We start from the raw sequence: 20,082 nt of genomic DNA, 5'->3' as shown, positions 1-20,082 counted from the left end.
ATGTTCGAACTGTTACGTTCGATATGCAGCCAGTCCTCATAAACAAAGCCAAATGCTCGTTAACCCAGCTCCTAAACCACCCTGTTAATGAATGATAAGCGGTTTACACAAGCCTCGCAACTGATGACGTCCGAACACTTCCGGAACAAACTGATGACATCTCTAACCACAATGTTATACATGCTTCACCCACGTACTTAAAATATAACCACCAACAGTACCTAAACACTCAAGCTAACCTAACCTATGCCTAACTATACATAGAATTTTAATGTATAATAATATTAATTTTTATATGAAAACAAACCAATTTATAATACACAGTATGATAAAATTAATGAGTGCGTCTGGGGGAAGACTGCTGCTGCTGTTTTAAACAGCCTAATGTGAGGACGGGATGGATTGTAACAATTTGATACTAATGATTCATTTATTTTTATTTTTATTTACAGCAAAGGTTAGTTAGGGCACTCACGAGTTGCCAATGATATACTGTTTGTCTAATGTACGGATTATCACGTTCATTAGGTAGTGTATATTGTGTGGATTACTATATTAGAGTTGCAAATGATTATAATTATACAGTTAGCCATTTGCAGTATTTTAATTGTTCAATAAAATGTCAGAAGACACACACACACACACTATATGGAAGGTAGAATTGGTATAAAAATGTCTGAGGTAATTAGTTCCACAGCAGGTACTACACTGCCGTCATTATGTACCAAACATCATTGTCAGTATTTTTTATTTTAACACAGGTACAATGAATAGTTTCTCACATGCTTCACTGGAGGGGCACTTAACCTGTTTTTGTCTTAAATATACAAGTTAAAAATCACCATAAAATCTGCACCCACCGGTATCGCAATGTCCTTTAAAATGGCTAAAGTTTCATGATATTTACATGTATGAAAGCACACATTTCTGTACATGTTTATGTTGTCAACACCTCATATTCGGTGTCGGCCACATATCGTGTCAAAGAGTCGACATGTGATGGAAGCCTTGTAAGCTGTACGCCATACTTGGACTGACTAGCATATTTTCAAGATATACTCAGGACATACTTAAGGTATCTCGCACTTCCTGTAGCTTACTTGCATTGTGGGAACTAGACGTGATGCTCAGGTATGCCACCTAGCAAGTTATGTCCAAAGCTATCCTTATAGCCTCAGCCAACCTGGGGAACAATAATTAGGCCACAGTCTTAAGGTCTCGGGGGGCCAGAGTGTCAACAATATGACTCTCTGACCTGACCTCGTCACCCAGTCAGAGGTGAGGTCATGCACAAGACCAAACGTGTTCCTCTGCGCTGCTTCACACTCTCAACTTTCCTCTGGATTGGGTAGTCTTGGTTCTGGGAACTTGCAGTCCAGTTGGCATTGCTTGCCTAATTGGTTGGTTCTGGAGTTCCTGATGCTTGGTAATTTAGCAGTATAAATGTTTGTTATTGATTTCCTTGGTGTGCCAGAGCTTGGGGTTTAATTTAAGTTTCATTGTTTAATTTAGATTTGAACTCTTGTCGTCAGTGTGGATATAAAATTAAAACTTGTTAAATCAGCTTCAGAAAGTTTAGCTGTTTCAGTGTATTAACTGTATTTTCAGATTATTTCGTTTAGGTTTAAGAATACTATAATATTTAAGATATAACTGTTTTCAGAGGTATTTTTCTCAATGTAGCTAGAACTGGCCTAACCAAATAGCACCGATCTTGCGAATTAACACAATTCCACTTGATATAAAACTCCAATCTACCGTAAGTCAATATTTGAACCATGACCTCAGAGCCTCCAGGTTACCGCCAGAGACGAGGATTTTGAGGACTCCCAGCCCTGGTGGAAGAGGTGGATCGGGAGCGGCTTGACAGCGCGACTGGAGAGAGAGAGAGATGGTCCTGGGTATGTTACGAGCGGAGTGAGATGAGAGTGTGCAGTAACGACAGCATCATGACCAGGGCGTCCCAACTCTCCCAACCAGCGCCGCCTCTGTTCGTCTGCATTGCAGCCTGGTACTCGCCTGTAGGGGGTAGAAAGGCCAGAGTTACTTGGAGGACGCGCCAATGGTAGTGGAGGACGCGCCAATGGTAGTGGAGAAGGCGCCAATGGTAGTGGAGAAGGAGCCAATGGTAGTGGAGGACGCGCCAATGGTAGTGAAGGACGCGCCAATGGTAGTGGAGGACGCGCCAATGGTAGTGGAGAAGGAGCCAATGGTAGTGGAGGACGAGCCAATGGTAGTGGAGGACGCGCCAATGGTAGTGAAGGACGCGCCAATGGTAGTGAAGGAAGCGCCAATGGTAGTGAAGGAAGTGCCAATGGTAGTGAAGGACGCGCCAATGGTAGTGAAGGAAGGGCCAATGGTAGTGAAGGAAGCGCCAATGGTAGTGAAGGATGCGCCAATGAAGAACGAGACCAAATGTGGTCCGCGGTAGAGCAGGGCTCCCCTGTAGGGGGTGAGACCAGAAGTAGTCTTTAAAATTAACTTTCCCGGACCATATTTTATTTTTTTTTGAGATATATACAAGACTTGTTACATTCTTGTACAGCCACTAGTACGCGTAGGATTTCGGGCAGGTCCCTGGAATACGATCCCCGCCGCGAAGAATCGTTGTTTCAACCAAGTACCCATTTTACTGTTGAGTTAAACAGAGGCTACACAGTTAAGGACTTGCGCCCAGTAAATCCTCCCCGGCCAGGATACGAACCCATGACAAAGGGTTTAAGTATAAAATACCACAATGTTCTGTTGTGTAAATACTGGTCTCCATGTGAAGATAATACATAAGAGTTAAGACCGGGAAAAATAGCTGTGAAATCTGAGCTTACCGTCAATTTCCAGCAATCTGTAGATTTAACATTTTTATATTGAGCTGTGGCCTTCACTGATTAAATTTTTGCACAGCAAGTAGGGAGATCGCGTTAATATTAGTAAAATAAATGTTCCTGGTGATTTGCCAATCTCACAATAAAGATTGAACATTAGACCATGTCGGGTTCAGAATAGTTACGTTGTTCAAAATGTGAACAATGGAGAAGAGGTAACCTGGAGGTTACCTCTGACATTATGAAGACAATGGCCATTCAGGGAGCAGACACACAGCACCGCTCCTGTGCCAGGTAAGTTACGGGCTCACCATAGCCCGTGCTACTTGCCCCGCTCCTGTGCCAGGTAAGTTACGGGCTCACCATAGCCTGTGCTACTTGCCCCGCTCCTGTGCCAGGTAAGTTATGGGCTCACCATAGCCTGTGCTACTTGCCCCGCTCCTGTGACAGGTAAATTACGGGCTCACCATAGCCCGTGCTACTTGGAACTTGTTCCGAATAGCTGAATCTATAACAACAAAATGGCGATTGCAGCGGGTTAGTGATGACGTCACGCCGGTGTCAACGTATAAATTCTTCATCCCGGATGAATGAAATTAATACGAGTCTAAAAGCAAGTCAGTATGATACAAAATAGCGTACTCGCCTACTTGTGCTTGCGGGGGTTGAGCTCTGGCTCTTTGGTCTCGCCTATCAACTGTCAATCAACTGGTGTACAGGTTCCTGAGCCTACTGGGCTCTATCATATCTACATTTGAAACTGTGTATGGAGTCAGCCTCCACCACATCACTATTTAATGCATTCCATTTGTTAACTACTCTGACACTGAAAAAATTCTTTCTAACGTCTCTGCGGCTCATTTGGGTACTAAGTTTCCACCTGTGTCCCCCTTGTTCGTATTCCACCCGTGCTAAATAATTTCCTTTGTCCGCCCTGTCAATTTCCCTGAGAATTTTGTAGGTGGTTATCATGTCTCCCTTTACTCTTCTGTCTTCCATAGACGTGAGGTTAAGCTTCCGTAGCCTTTCCTCGAAGCTCATACCTCTCAGTTCCGGGACTAGTCTGGTAGCATACCTCTGAATCATCTATGTGTCTTGTGTTTAACTAGGTATGGACTCCAGGCTGGAGCTGCATTCTCCAGGATTGGTTTGACATAAGTGGTATACAAGCTCCTGAACGATTCCTTACACAAGTTTCTAAAGGCAGTTCTTATGGTGGCCAATCTAGCATATGCCGCTGATGATATCCTTTTGATGTGGGCCTCTGGGGACAGGTTCGGTGTGATATCAAGAACGTGATCAACACAAACTAGCGAATACACGGGGCAGCCATAACCCAGTACAGGCACCCCAGGTGGCCCCCCAGGTGGCACTCCAGGTGGCACCCCAGGTGGCACCCTAGGTGGCACTCCAGGTGGCACCCAAGGTGGCACTCAACGTGGCACGGGGCAATACTTTCAGTGCATAAGCATTTGTGACACTCAAGATAAATGTGTCATAAAAAGCTCCCTAAAAACATTCGTATTGTCCTTATATGCAATCTGATTTTCATAGAGGGTTAAGTGAGTGAACTGAAATATATATTTCTTAATAAATACCATGTTTTATCAACAAAACATTCTGAACTATGTTTGGTTAGCCAGGATTATACATTGCTAAATGCCACTTAACATCTCCATGTTATAGAGCTGAAATCCTCACGACTATTGCAGGGAAGCAATAGTCGTGAGGCAAAGGCATTGCTGAATGTATAGTAAAAAATAAACAAAAGCAAATCTTTCCTTTTGACTTTGGCTTGACAATCATTAACTTAATAATGCTGGCAAGGAGACAGTGGTCTCGATTTGTACTTTAAAATTTCATCAAGAAATTTCTCCGTGGAAGGGCGGTCAAGCTGACCAACAGAACAAAAACAATACAATACAATGCAATTTTATACAATACAATTTTATTTAGGTAAGGTACATACATACAATAAATATTTACAAGGATTGTTTGACTTATAGGTAGAGCTAGTACATACAATGCCTAAAGCCACTATTACGCAAAGCGTTTCGGGCATGTAAGAAACATGTAATTAAGGTGAAACAAGACGCCACAAGAACTGACCTTCCAGTTGTAGTTACACCTTCCATCAAAGAAAAAAGTTGGCCCCCAAGAGTCGCAAGAATAAGAGCAAGAGCAAGCACCTAAGAGTAAGAGCAAGCACCTAAGAGCAAGAGCAAGCACCTAAGAGTAAGAGTAAGCACCTAAGAGTAAGAGCAAACACCTAAGAGTAAGAGCAAACACCTAAGAGTAAGAGCAAACACCTAAGAGTAAGAGCAAACACCTAAGAGTAAGAGCAAGCACCTAAGAGTAAGAGCAAACACCTAAGAGTAAGAGCAAGCACCTAAGAGTAAGAGCAAGCACCTAAGAGTAAGAGCAAGCACCTAAGAGTAAGAGCAAGCACCTAAGAGTAAGAGCAAGCACCTAAGAGTAAGAGCAAGCACCTAAGAGTAAGAGCAAACACCTAAGAGTAAGAGCAAGAGTATTACGGGCCTCTGTTCATGGCACACACACACACACACAATGTTGTAATAATCTAACATCTCTATTAGCCAAATTAATACACAGAATGTTGAATATGTGTGTGACGCTAGTTCCTCGGCGCGGTGCAGTAGCTGGCACCGCTAACATCCTCTAGCTCACTGAAAATGTTGGGAACATTTGAAGGTTTGCCAACAGTGTGTTGCACATCGTCTAGCTCACTGAAAATGTTGGGAACATTTGAAGGTTTGCCAACAGTGTGTTGCACATCGTCTAGCTCACTGAAAATGTTGGGAACATTTGAAGGTTTGCCAACAGTGTGTTTAACATCGTCTAGCTCACTGAAAATGTTGGAAACATTTGAAGGTTTGCCAACAGTGTGTTGCCGGAAAAACAAATAATGAATTACAATGGACAAACAAAATATAAGAGATGATTATATCTCGGAGGTATTACCTAGGTAGACAAGGAGAGGATTTGGTAGATGACCCATGGATTGAAAATGATCAAAAGAACAAAAGGAGGCATCGCTACTGGAACAATTAGCCTGTTTGTTATGTTGAAATTAAGAACATAAGAATAAAGGTAACTGCAGAAGGCCTACTGGCCCATACGAGGCAGCGTTTGGGTTAGACCTGTATGACAATATTCTGGCCGTGGGAGTTATAAATGAGTTTTTCCCCACCATTCTTGAGGTTATCTTGAGGTTATCTTGAGATGATTTCGGGGCTTTAGTGTCCCCGCGGCCCGGTCCTCGACTAGGCCTCCACCCCCAGGAAGCAGCCCGTGACAGCTGACTAACACCCAGGTACCTATTTACTGCTAGGTAACAGGGGCATAGGGTGAAAGAAACTGTCCCCATTGTTTCTCGGCGGCGCCCGGGATCGAACCCGGGACCACAGGATCACAAGTCAGCGTGCTGTCCGCTCGGCCGACCAGCTCCCTGCTGGTGCTGGTGACATTAAGGCTATGATTGGGTGATATGTAAAATGATTTGCATAAAAGGCCTTGCTTCTTAATGGTTCCCAGGGGCACACTTGCCATTAATCTAGCATAGGAAAAAATCATGTTCACTGGCGCAGATATTACACCTTTGGGAGCCATGAGTTACATTTTGGGCACTGTAAAGTGTGAAAGCTGGAGTGGGGTAGGTGTTCGAGTTGCTAAGGCAAGTGTAATTTAAGGCATGTTCACCCGAGGGTTCGAATCTCCCTCAGGAGATTCGAACCTGAGGAGTACCCAGACCATACGTTCGAATCCCTCTCATGGCTCCTACTGATTTTCTCCCTGATACATCACGTTAATGTGATTTATTTGTGCTTCCTGAACATATTGGACTCTATCAAATTTACATTTGAAACTCTACTTACCTAATCCACGTAATTATACTCACCAAATTGTGCTTGCAGGGGGTTGAGCTTCGGCTCCTTGGTCCCGTCTCTGAACCGTCAATCAACTGGTGTACAGATTCCTGAGCCTATTAGGCTTAGGTCAAGACAAGTCACTCGCCTCTCTCGAAGTAAAACATTATTGCAATTTCAAGTAAGAAGTTAAGAGAAGAACAACGGTTTTAAGTAGTCTTGTAGCGTCAGTCATCGCTCATATGTAACTTTATGGAACTAAGCTTTGTAAACAACCAGTTAGTGTGTAAGTAAACTTTGTAAACAACCAGTTAGTGTGTAAGTAAACTTTGTAAACAACCAGTTAGTGTGTAAGTAAACTTTGTAAACAACCAGTTAGTGTGTAACTAAGCTTTGTAAACATCCAGTTAGGAGTGGAAAACAGCTGAAGAACGATGCCATTCAGCCACCACCACCCCCACATGGGGACCTCCGGGCACACACAAAGAAAGATAATCTGGGAACGAGAGAGACCCCAAAAAAGTTGTCTTATAATGCCTGCCGATAAAACTTGAGGGTAAACTTCGCCGAAGAATTTGTCCAGCTACCCGAGGAGAAGCAAAAGTTTCGTCATAGTCATCCGAGGAGAAGTCAGATTTGTGTATTAGGAGAGAAAAGTTGTACCTGAAGAGGCAAAGGGGATAGACTCCAATAGAGGGGGATAGACTTCGATAGAGGGGGATAGACTTCGATAGAGGGAGATAGACTTCGATAGAGGGGGATAGACTCCAATAGAGGGGGATAGACTCCAATAGAGGGGGATAGACTCCAATAGAGGGGGATAGACTCCAATAGAGGGGGATAGACTCCAATAGAGGGGGATAGACTCCAATAGAGGGGGATAGACTTCGATAGAGGGGGATAGACTTCGATAGAGGGAGATAGACTCCAATAGAGGGGTGGGACAAGGGTACAAAATATGAAACTATCTCTCTGCGTAATGACCGGTTATAACGCTGGAGATAACACACTTGAATAGCACAAAGTTTTCTTTTATCTTGGGTCAATATATTTGCTTTATTGTTGGTGGTGTGTTGGTCCCGTGTGCTTCGCAGAGCCCAGGGTGGTGCAGACCTCTCTGGGTGAAGACCTCGCTCAAAATATGGGAGACAATGTGATCTGATTTACCATCATCAAATTCAGCTCCTTTCATAGACTGTGGTGTTCTCCTGTCATGCCAACTCGCATACACCAATGTCATGCAAGTCATAATTCAAGCATTATGAGACATAATAACGATACGTGATTTTATTACTTCGTTTCATATCTCTTCATTGGGAGTGAAAGATCACGTCACACCTTACGTACCTTGTAGTGATTCCTGGGATCACCGTCTCCGTGACTGACTGGTATGTGGGACAGACCACACAAACAGACCACCTAACAATCCACCTGCTTGCCTTTCATTTGACTTATATAACTCCACTCTACTATCTCAATAATCTGCCCATCATTCCACCTTACCTGCCTGCCATTCCACTAGTCTTCCCATCATAACATTTACCCGTCATTCATCCCATTTAGCTACTTGTAGCCCAGTCCCAGCGCTGACATCTCTCTCACATAATCCTTACCATGCCACCACCATCCTTAGTGTCATCACTCAACGGCACACTGCTGTCATGAGTCTACTGTCACTATTGGCATAACACTACACTGTTGTCATGAGTCTACTGTCACTATTGGCATAACACTACACTGCTGTCATGAGTCTACTGTCACTATTGGCATAACACCACACTGTTGTCATGATTCTACACCTCATAGTTGTCATAACATCCCTCTCACTGTCGCTAAGCAACCCGTTCTCGCACTTGCTTATAATCAATATTGGCTTATTTAATAAGTGCATATGTGACATACTAATTGATTGTGACTATTTTAGTTTACCTTGAAACGCTTCATAGAAAACACCGACCTCACCTAACCTTCTTAGTATGTTAAGATAAGCATCTTATTGCTTCTTATTTACAATTATTACTTAAGCTATCAACGGTATAGGTTCCCCGATAGCCTTCCCCGTTGTCATTCGTCTCCAACGTGTCAAAAAAGGGGACCCACCGTTGAGGACGTTGAGGATGACGAAGGCGTCCTGGCCGTTGGAGGGGCTGCAGGTGTACTTGCCGGAGTCGCTGGGTCCCGCCTCCTTCACCAGCAGGTGGCTCACTGTGTCGCGGCCCGTCTGTGTGTCTATCGTCACGCCCTCTCGACCCTCGTAGTCTATTATCTGTGACACCCAGGAGAGAGTTAGTGCCGTGTGGGGAGGGGGGCTGGGGGGTCAAGAGCCGTGTGTGTGTGGGGGGGGGGCAAGTGCCGTGTGTGGGGGAGGAGAGGGAAAGTGCCGTGTGGGGGGGGGGCAAGTGCCGTGTGTGGGGGGGGGAAGTGCCGTGTGGGGGGGGGGGGAAAGTGCCGTGTGGGGGGAGGCTACTGCCGTGTGGGAGAGGGGGAGAGGTGTGGTGGAGGTCACCAGTAAGCCACCAACCCGTTCTCGCACTTGCTTTTAGTCAATATTGGCTTATTTAAAAAGTGTATATGTGACATACTAATTGATTGTGAATATTTTAGTTTACCTTAAGCCACACCTGGGCTGGTCTTACGTAGATCTATTCATAATATGTCCACTTTTACACAGCAAAATCAATACACACAAATAATTTAAATGAAAAAGGTACAATTTAATAACATGTATAATATTAATACGAATTCCGACTTGATGTAAACCATATACAGATTTCCTAGAGAGATAATGAGGGCGCCTGACAGCTGGGTGGACAGCACTTCGGATTCGTAGTCCTGAGGTCCCGGGTTCGATCCCCGGTGGAGGCGGAGACAAATGGGCAGCAAGACAAAGACAACTGCTACGGGCTGCTTCCTGGGGGGTGGAGGACTGGTCGAGGACCGGGCCGCGGGGACACTAAACCCCCAAATCATCTCAAGATAACCTCAAGATAGCAGAGAGAGAGAGACAGACAAATTAGGACAAAGAGAGAGATGATGGTGGTGGCGATACTGTGATCATTATATCCCCCCCCCCTCCCGGGGTCATTATGGCCGGATCACAAGTGGGGCCAAAAATAAGGACTGGTTATCCTGCGATGGTTTCGGGGCTCAACGTCCCCCGCGGCCCGGTCCTCGACCAGGCCTCCCTGGGGGACACATACAAGGAATCTCTGACTCATAACACCAACAGTCACAAACGAAATAGTTGTCAAATGAAAACGGTTTAGAAACGATCCATCTCTAGATGGGAATCAGAAATAAGAAGAAAACTTGAATCAGGAGAGTTGAATCCAGAGTCTGATGGTCTCAGAGTGAAGATCAGCACAAACATTTATCAGGGGGGACACAATTCTGACTCTAAATCCAACCTGTCCTCTTAAAAAGAACGTCGCTTTTGGCCGTTTGCCCGTATGGCCGAATATGGACGTAATTTCAAAATGAAAAAAAAAATGAAAATAAATTTGAGATTTTTTTTTTCAACAACAGTAAGTTAAGAGTCCTCTGGTAGGTTAGGTGGGCAGGAACTTCTCATCAAGTTTCAAAACGGTATGAAAAACGTTAATGGAAAGTTTCCTCTTCTAAGCTGGCCGAGTAAGCCGGAGGACTCAAACAGAAAACGGAATAGTACGTCACTTTTGTGAGTCGATTTCATTTCAAATTACGTCCAAATTTGGCCATAGCGCGCATACCAGCGAAAAGTGACGTTATTTTTAAGAGGACGGGTTGCTAAATCAGTACTATAGGATTGGTGCAACCAGCACTCTAGCGACAAGACCTACCATTAATGTATGATGACTTATTGTAAATATGTAGCTCTTGTAATAGCACTTTCTCTGTAACTAGCTGACATTGTAACTATAAGGTGTGAAGGATAGAAGAAATTGTTTATGTAATAATCTAAGATGAGGTCTGATAAAGACCTTTTGTGCCCTCTGTAATGCTTTTGCGCTACCGCTCACAGGATGAGTATGGGGTGCACAATAAACTAGCCGCCTTCGGCGGCAACAATCAACAATCAAAAGCACTCAGGAATAAGTTAACCTACTAGCAAGCAAGAAATGGCTGGCCTTCAGGGAATGGATGACCTACTGCCATACATTTTGCCGCCAAGATATTACCAAACTTCTCAAAAGTAGTTATTCAAGAGGTTGACATGTATCCTTGTCATAAAACAGGCCGAGATTCTTATGTAGTCGCGCGGACCTGCTGGCTTACTCTCGTCCGTCAACTCTACCTAGGAATTTGACGCTCCCTATGGAGGAAGGCAGATGTACATATCCACAAGGGCCGTGATCAGGGTTCGAACTTATGCCCGGGATGATTCCAGACGCTGGCTTAGTCGACTGCGCCACGATATGGTGAAACACTCGACTAATGCAGGGTCTGGGATCATCCGGGGGTAAGTTCGAAGCCTCATCACGGCCCTGGTGGATTTGTTCATTTGATATATCACGCTATTGTAATTTCCGTGAGTAAGGCGGATGTAGTTCCATTACACAAGGAGAAGAGACGGTCAGTGGTCGATAACTACAGTCACTGCTGTCAGTTACTGCCAAAATTATCCACATATTAATTTGTCAGCAATTAACAGCATTTTTTGTTTAACCATCGTCGATTACTGTGTGGTCGACCATTTAAGGAAAGGTCGTTTTTGCTGCTGATCTTTTTGCTAAACCTCTCCATTAATTAGTAATTGGTAATTAGTAATTATTAAGTGGCATCAATCACTGGATGAGTCCAAGATCAGCTATGTTCTAGCATTGGACTTTACATGAGCCTCTTATTGGGTATGGAACTCTGGACTACTTATTTATTTATTTATTTATTTATTTATTTATCCATTTATTTATTTACTGTATATACAAGAGGGTACATTGGGTTTGTGAGAGTACATAGGATAGTATTTACAATCTTGTAAAGCCACTAGTACGCACAGCGTTTCAGGCAGGTCACAGTAGGCAGGTCACTACTAGCACAGCTTAAAGCATTTGGTGCGTGAGGCTTCCATTTCACAGCTAATAAGGAGCTGCCTTCAAGAGCTGGCATTAAGTGCAGTCCGAATTGAACAGATTCTGAAAGCCACTCAATTGGTGCCATGGTATAGCAGGGTAACATACTTGCTCCTTTCTTGTGGAATGTCTTTGGCAATGACTGACTACATCTGCGGGAGCCGGTCGGCCGAGCAGACAGCACGCTGGACTTGTGATCCTGTGGTCCTGGGTTCGATCCCAGGCGCCGGCGAGAAACAATGGGCAGAGTTTCTTTCACCCTATGCCCCTGTTACCTAGCAGTAAAATAGGTACCTGGGTGTTAGTCAGCTGGTCGAGGACCGGGCCGCGGGGACACTAAAAAGCCCCGAAATCATTTCAGGATAACCTCAAGATCTCATCTCTAAAGCCCAGGCCAATGCTGATTGTATTCTACCAATGACATATGGAAAAGAAGAAATATTAATTGCTACAAAGGTCGTTAATCACAGATTTGCAGCCATATCTACCTCAGGAAGGCGATGGCAGTTCACATATGCGACGGAGAACACACAGACGATGATAACAACAGCATTATATAACAACTTGAAAATGTATTAAAATAATTTGCAAAAAAGTGGTCTGTAGTGAAACTGAAATCTTGGGAATGATATTTGACTCTTTAATGAACATGAAGAGGCACGCGCTTAAGGCAGCAAGCAAGGCAAGAAGGAAACAAAGTCATACCTCGCATCTCACACCATCTTGGCAGAAGGGGTTGTAAAACATTGGGGGTATACAAGTTCATTCCCATTTTCAGTATGAACTACTGCCCTAGATTACCTACTTACCATCTTGTATCAGTATTCTGGACGAGGCAGAGAACAATGCGAGAAGGTTCATCTTTACTCACAACACAAAAAGGTTGGACTTGTCAGTACACAAGACACATTAAAGCCTTAACAACAGCAACGAAACGAGGGAAGACTTACAAATATATATATATATATATATATATATATATATATATATATATATATATATATATATATATATATATATATATATATACACAAGCAACTGAAAACTCACACCCCAGAAGTTGCATGTATGCCTGGGTACCATTCAGGCTTGTTCACATATATATACAAATCCCAACTTTGTTTACAACCAGAGGCCTGTAATCACAGCCTAATGTGCTCAGTAATCCCCAGCCTCCCATTGGCTGTCCTTCTCAAGGCCATCACTTAATTAACGATCATTAATTCCAAGGCAGACACACATCTGCATTGATTGATAAAGATAAAGCCACCCAAGAGGTGGCACGGGCATGAATAGCCCGTAAGTGGTACACATCTGCATCATGCTCCCTCCACATACACAGAGACCCGTGAAGTGGGGCTGCTGCTGCTGCTGCTGCTGCTGCTGCTGCTGCTGGGTCATCCTCTCGCGTGTTAGCATTAAATATAGTTTACTCCTAATGGATACAATGAATAGGTTCATCAAGTAAGTGAGTCTCTCCGTCCAGGCTTCAAGTGAACTGATGTTGGATAACAGCTGGTATTACCTGCCAGTTCCATTAGGACCATCAGCACTAATTCCGTTGAACCATTATTTTAGTTATAAAAAACTGAGAAAAGAGAAGGAAAACGAGAGAGAGAGAGAGAGAGAGAGAGAGAGAGAGAGAGAGAGAGAGAGAGAGAGAGAGAGAGAGAGAGAGAGAGAGAGAGAGAGAGAGAGAGAGAGAGAGAGAGAGAGAGAGAGAGAGAGAGAGAGAGAGAGAGACAGACAGACAGAGAGACAGAGAGTGAGTCTGGTGGTAGTAGGAGGCAAGGGCCAAAGTGAATGGTTATGAACCAAGTCTCACTTATCAGCTATGCCAGCGTATATACACACACTGAGTAAAAGCTGCGATAAAGCTTTACATTACCTTGTATTGGTGAGTGGGGGGGACATGTTGAGGCGTTTACCTAACGCAAACAAGTTGTCACTTTACCAGTAGAGACTTAACAGGAGAGGGACTCACCTTACCAGCAGAGACTCACCAGGAGAGGGACTCACCAGGAGAGGGACTCACCAGGAGAGGGACTCACCTTGTTAAGATGAAGCCAGTAGATGAAGACGGGGAGCTCCGTACCGTGGCTCACAACGCAGGTCAGGTTGATGGGTGACCCGCGATGGACGTAGATTTCCGGCGCGTTCAGAACCCACGCCCGCGGTACTGGGTGGAGGTACCGGGTCCCGGTGGCGGTTGAAGGTGTGTGGGTGGAGGTACCGGGTCCCGATGGCGGTTGAAGGTGTGTGGGTGGAGGTACCGGGTCCCGGTGAGGGCAGAGGGAGTGTGGGTGGAGGTATAAAAGGTGTGTGAAGATATGGACATCATCATCAGAGGTGACGGCAGAAATGGAAGGAGAGAAATGAACGTTTATCAGAAGAAAATACTAAATGACTCATGCGTTACAATAATGCTTAACGTTAACTAAACAAATATTCGTGATATATAGACGTAGATATTTTAATATTCGAATTACAAAAACAACAAATTATCATCATTAATATTATATATTTTCAAGGGAGTGTATTATCATTTACAAATTTTCGAAGACAATTTTTTTTTCAATAGGCTGCCCTGGAACGGCAGTTGGGGGGGGGGCTGCTGAAAAAACCCTTGAACTGCTGAAAAAAACCTTGAACTGCTGAAAAAAAACCCTTGAACTGCTGAAAAAACCCTTGAACTGCTGAAAAAACCCCTTGAACTGCTGAAAAAAAACCTTGAACTGCTGAAAAAAACCTTGAACTGCTGAAAAAAACCCTTGAACTGCTGAAAAAAAAACCTTGAACTGCTGAAAAAAACCTTGAACTGCTGAAAAAAACCCTTGAACTGCTGAAAAAAAAACCTTGAACTGCTGAAAAAAACCCTTGAACTGCTGAAAAAAACCCTTGAACTGCTGAAAAAAAAACCTTGAACTGCTGAAAAAAACCCTTGAACTGCTGAAAAAAAAACCTTGAACTGCTGAAAAAAACCTTGAACTGCTGAAAAAAACCCTTGAACTGCTGAAAAAAAAACCTTGAACTGCTGAAAAAAAACCTTGAACTGCTGAAAAAAAAACCTTGAACTGCTGAAAAAAACCTTGAACTGCTGAAAAAAAAAATTGAACTGCTGAAAAAAACCTTGAACTGCTGAAAAAAACCCTTGAACTGCTGAAAAAAACCCTTGCGTTGCTGACCCCCTTCCCCCCATGAGAAGGGGAAGGGGGTGAACAACGCCCAGGGCGCTCCTGGTACAACCCATCCTCTTACAAATTGCGTCGCTTTCCGCTGGAATGCGCCACTCAGGCTAAAAATCGACGTAATTCAAAATGAAATCGGCTCACGAAAGTGACGTACTGTCCCGTTTTCTGTTTCTGGTCCTCTGGCTTAAGCTGTTAGGTTAGGAGAGAAAACTTTCGATTAACGGTTTTCATGACGGTTTGAAATCTTAGAACGTCCCGCCCTTCTAACCTACCAGAGGACCCTTAACTGTTTTGGAGGAAAAAAATTAATTTAATTGGAAAATAAATTTCAATTTTGAATTACGTAGATATTTGGCCGTAGCGCATACGAGCGAAAAGCGACGTAATTTGTAAGAGGACGGGACTGTTAATATCAAATTGAGCAAAAGGGGCTAGCAATTAACTGCAGCTGGGGGCCTCTGCCAGCAACTAGTAGTGTTGGTAATAGTTCTGGCAGCAGCTGATGGTCGTGGATTTGCTGGTAGAGGTGGTAATAACCTCTGGACGCTTGTAGCCCATCGTACACACACAAAAAAAGTAAGTGTAAGGGTTCGACAAATTCCTTAATTGTCAGTTTCACCGCATGGGTAAGGTTCATGGTTTAAATTTAAGGTTCAGCTTTTGGGGTTTAGGATGCGCACTTGAAGATTACTTGAACACGAAACCACGAGCGTCAGAACAAGCCCAGAAAATTTTGATTCTCTCTTTAGCATCCCGTCCTCATAAACAAAGGCAAAAGTCCATTCCATGCACCCGCCAAACCCCCCCTGTTTATGAATGAAAAACGGTTTACACACGACTCAACTGATGACGTTCGAACACTTCCGGAACAAGTGCTTTACTGCAGCCCGTCCTCCAAACAAAGACCCAAAAGTGATTCCATCCACCCGCCAAACCCCCTGTTTATGAATGAAAAGCGGTTTACACACGACTCACAACTGCTGACGTTCGAACATATCCGGAACAAGTGCTTCACTGACGAATTTTGTTCGAATCACAACGCTATAAATGCTTCACCCACGTACTACAAATACAAATAATCGCCAACAGAACCTAAACACCTAACCTATCCTATACCTATATATGCACAATATACTAATATATTATAATATTAATTTATACTTGCGAAAATTCCCGTTTTGAATGAACAGCATGTTAAAATTTATGAATGCGTCTGTAGGGTTGACCGCTGAATGTAATGGACTTGAGTCGAGGACGGGTTGTTTACTGACGACTTTTGTTCGAACCTCAACGCAGTAAATGCTTCACCCACGTACTACAAATAATCGCTAACAGAACCTAAACACCTAACCTAACCAATGCCTAAATATGCACAATATGCTAATATATAATATTAATTTATATTTGCGAAAATTCCAGTTTTGAATGAACAGCATGTTAAAATTGACGAATGCGTCTTTGGGGTCGACCGGTGGATGGAATGGACTTGGTTCGAGGATAGGTTGCTCTTTAGAGCATAAAATAATCCTTAAATTTCCCCTAGCCATGTGAAATTTGCCTTTTCTCCTCGTTACGTTCTTCGAGGAAATTTTTTTTTTATTCATATGAGTCTTCATTATTACAGAATTTTGTCTAGATGCAGATTCCAGTCTTAAGCGCTTCCGACCCTCTGGTAGGAAGCGCTTGTGTCTCCAATTATGGTCATTGCTGTCTCCTCATCCTGTCTCAGCGATGTAATGTGTACAGAATAGTCTAGCGTTTTATTTATATATCAGGTACCTGCAAGAATATGTAATTTGTAGACCTACAGTAGACGCCCGGTTTTAGGCTTCTGTCAACAAGGACTTTCTGTTCGGTGGTACCCATGTACGATTTAGCAAATGGGACACGACGAGGAGAACCTCAAAGCGATGTTGTTTAAACATCTAGTTAGGTTAATATAATTGCTAGTTAGGCTAATGTAATTGTTAGTTAGGCTAATATAATTGCTAGTTAGGCTAATGTAATTGTTAGTTAGGCTAATATAATTGCTAGTTAGGCTAATGTAATTGTTAGTTAGGCTAATATAATTGCTAGTTAGGCTAATGTAATTGTTAGTTAGGCTAATATCATTGCTAGTTAGGATAATATAATTGCTAGTTAGGCTAATATAATTGCCGGTCAGGTTATTGTAATTGCCAGTCAGGTTAATATAATTACCAGTCAGACTAATACAATTGCCAGAATCATCAACCATCTACTGATGGTTGATGTAGATGGTTGAGGTTGAGGTTAAACAAGTAGATAACTATCTACTTGTTTAAACATGCACCAATCAGGGCTCACTTTGGACATAGGAAGATTCACATGTTAATGCATTTGGGGGACAAAGATCATGAGCCCAACTGTACTTAAAATGATCGAGACATTTATATTACTATATTTATTGGAAGCTATAGATTCGGCAAATTTCTTCAAAACGTCAGATGTAACACAAACAAGGAGCAACGGTTTAAATTTCAACAAGCCACAGTGTTGGAGTCAGAACAGATGCTTTTTCACCCACAGGATTATGAACCTGTGGAACCGCCTACCTGCTGAAGCCGTAACTGCCAAAAGTCTGTTAAATTTTGAAGTACAACTGGAAAAGATCATCAAGGCAAATGGTGGGGGACATTCGACAAGCCGCCGGCTTCCTGTCCTCGTCGAGACCACTAGGGTTAGTGGCACTCAGGTAAATTACGAACAGAATTTAATCATGTATATTCCATGATTAGAATTTACATTTGCATGAGTCGAACATTTTTATTAGTCTGACTTCAGCATATTGACCTAACTCATGCATTTATATAAGACAATGTTAGATTTTCAAATGATAACCTGACCACTACTTATAGTAGCCTGACTGAGTCGTCCTAAACAGAAATAAATCTGACTTGAGAAACGTGGCGAGTGGGGTACTACAAGGGCCCATTTTGGGCCGACTCTTGTCATATACCTCCATGACAGATGAGAATATTACAAACCGCATCATCAATTTTACAAAAGACACTAAGATTTATGATAAAAATCTTAGAATTTTTTTTATTCTAAGTGGGAAGTGAAAATGATATTGAGACCTTACAAAGAGACCTAAGTAAACTTCACAAATGGTCAGAAGGCTGGCAAGTGCTTTTTAATGTCGATAAATGCAAGACTTTCCATATGGGGCATAACAATCCACGTCACAACTACCAAATTAACACCATTACCTTGCAGCAGATTGACGAAGAAAAGGACCTTGGCGTCAGAATCAATCATTCACTGAAAGTTGCACAACAAGTGGGAGCAGCAGTAAAAAAAAAAACTAACCATAACCCTAGAAATAATTAAGCGTACCTATAAGGAAAAGAAGATAGTCATTCAACTTTATAAATCTCAGGTGCGCCCCCACCTGGATTATTGCATCCAGGCATGGAGACGTCATCTTCAGACAGCCATAGCTGCTCTGGAGAAGGTGCAACACCGGGCAACAAAATTCATTCCAAGCTAAGTCAACTCTCATATAAGGAATGGTTGAGGGCCGTCATGGTCGAGGGTCGAATGGTCGAGGGTCGTCAACCAGGAGGCCTGGTCGACGACCGGGCCGCGGGGACGCTAAGCCCCGGAAGCACCTCAAGGTAACCTCAAGGTAGGGCCACAGGGCTAACAACGTTACAAACCAGGCATGACAGTTCGGAGATCATTTAATTTTGTAAAATACTGAACAATTTGGAGGATGTTGATCCCAACAATTTCTTCAAAAGGTCAGATGTAACACGAACAAGGAACTACGATTTCAAGCTCAACAAGCCACAATATAGGAATGAGAAGAGGAGATGCTGTTTCACCCATAGGATTATAAAACCACGGAACCGCCTTCCCGCCGTAGCCGTAAATGCGAACAGTTAAATTTTCAAATTCATCTGGAAAAGATCATCAGGGCAAATGTGGCGACCTTTGACAAGCCGCCTGCTTCCTGTCCTCGTCGAGGCCACTAATATTAGTGGCCCTCAGCTAAATTCAGGATTCTGGCAATTGTATTAGTCTGACTGGTAATTAACCTGACTGGCAAGTACAATAACCTGACTGGCAATTATATTAGCCTAACTAGCAATTATATTAGCCTAACTAGCAATTATATCAGCCTAACTAGCAATTATATTAGCCTAACTAGCAATTATATCAGCCTAACTAGCAATTATATTAGCTTGGCTGGCAGTTGCAATAACCTGACTGGCAATTGTATCAACCTAACTTTGCCAAAGCACATTAGCCTGATTGCCAATTATATTAGCTAATTTTTAAAACAAACTTTTACATTTATATTAGTATGACTCCAGAGTTCCTATTATTCCATGGAGCATTTCATTAAAGTTAGCATAGGGCCTAATTACCTTTTGTATTTGTCAGTTCAGATTTTCCAGAAAATGACTTTTTTAATGTTATTATTAGTTACGTCTACTTTTAAGTTATAGTATAGTAATTTCTATTGTGAATGCATAAGCTTAAATTTAACCATTGTTTAATTAATATGCATGATTGTAAGCCCGTGCTACCAAGTATGGAAGTAGGCTACAATGGTGTGATTGGTTGTTTAATTTCTTGTTGACTTGATGGATTTGAAAAATGTGTAGTTACTATTTGTTTAAGACCGTCATTGGTTTATAATATAGATATAATTGCACTATTATATTACCTCGGAGAGCAATTCATTAAATATTAGCAGTTAATAATCACTCAATGATCACTATAACATCAATTTCTCGTCGAGCTCTGAAGCTGCACAGACTGATCAATGGAGCCGCGAACACTTAGAACAATGTTGATTTGACCCAGATACTTTAATACACCAATGTTTTGTCTCAAGAAAGAAACTTAATTATCGTTTTAAATCCTTTGCCATAGACATACTGTTTTTAAAATTATCTAATGTTGTGTTTCATAAGAAATCCTGGATGTAACTCCACAATGTATACTTGATAGTAATTTCCATTCTCGTTCTCCACCTGGCCTTGTTGAATGTTGGGAATGTCATCCAACTGTTGTTATCCATTACAGGTGTATTTCAGGATTACTTCACTGATGTTGTTTGACGAAGACTTTCAGGTCCAGTGATCTATTTTATAATCTGTTT

General features: G+C 42.7%; 1 protein-coding gene across 2 annotated transcripts in view; it reads right to left on the bottom strand.

The window, feature by feature from the left end:
• Window positions 1-425: 425 nt before the first annotated feature.
• Window positions 426-20,082, bottom strand: part of LOC138353104 (uncharacterized) — a 49,355-nt gene continuing 29,698 nt past the window's right edge. For both annotated transcript variants that reach the window (XM_069305828.1, XM_069305827.1), the window contains exons 5-7: window positions 13,809-13,936; window positions 8,810-8,975; window positions 426-2,019 (exon numbers count right to left, since the gene is read on the bottom strand). In XM_069305828.1, coding sequence (XP_069161929.1) covers window positions 1,907-2,019; window positions 8,810-8,975; window positions 13,809-13,936 — 407 coding nt within the window. In that variant the 3' untranslated portion in view covers window positions 426-1,906. The remainder of the gene's footprint in view (window positions 2,020-8,809; window positions 8,976-13,808; window positions 13,937-20,082) is intronic.

The sequence above is a fragment of the Procambarus clarkii genome, chromosome 56 (assembly GCF_040958095.1).
Source record: "Procambarus clarkii isolate CNS0578487 chromosome 56, FALCON_Pclarkii_2.0, whole genome shotgun sequence".
NCBI classification, from domain to species: domain Eukaryota; kingdom Metazoa; phylum Arthropoda; class Malacostraca; order Decapoda; family Cambaridae; genus Procambarus; species Procambarus clarkii.
This window is presented reverse-complemented; position numbering and strand designations above follow the sequence as displayed.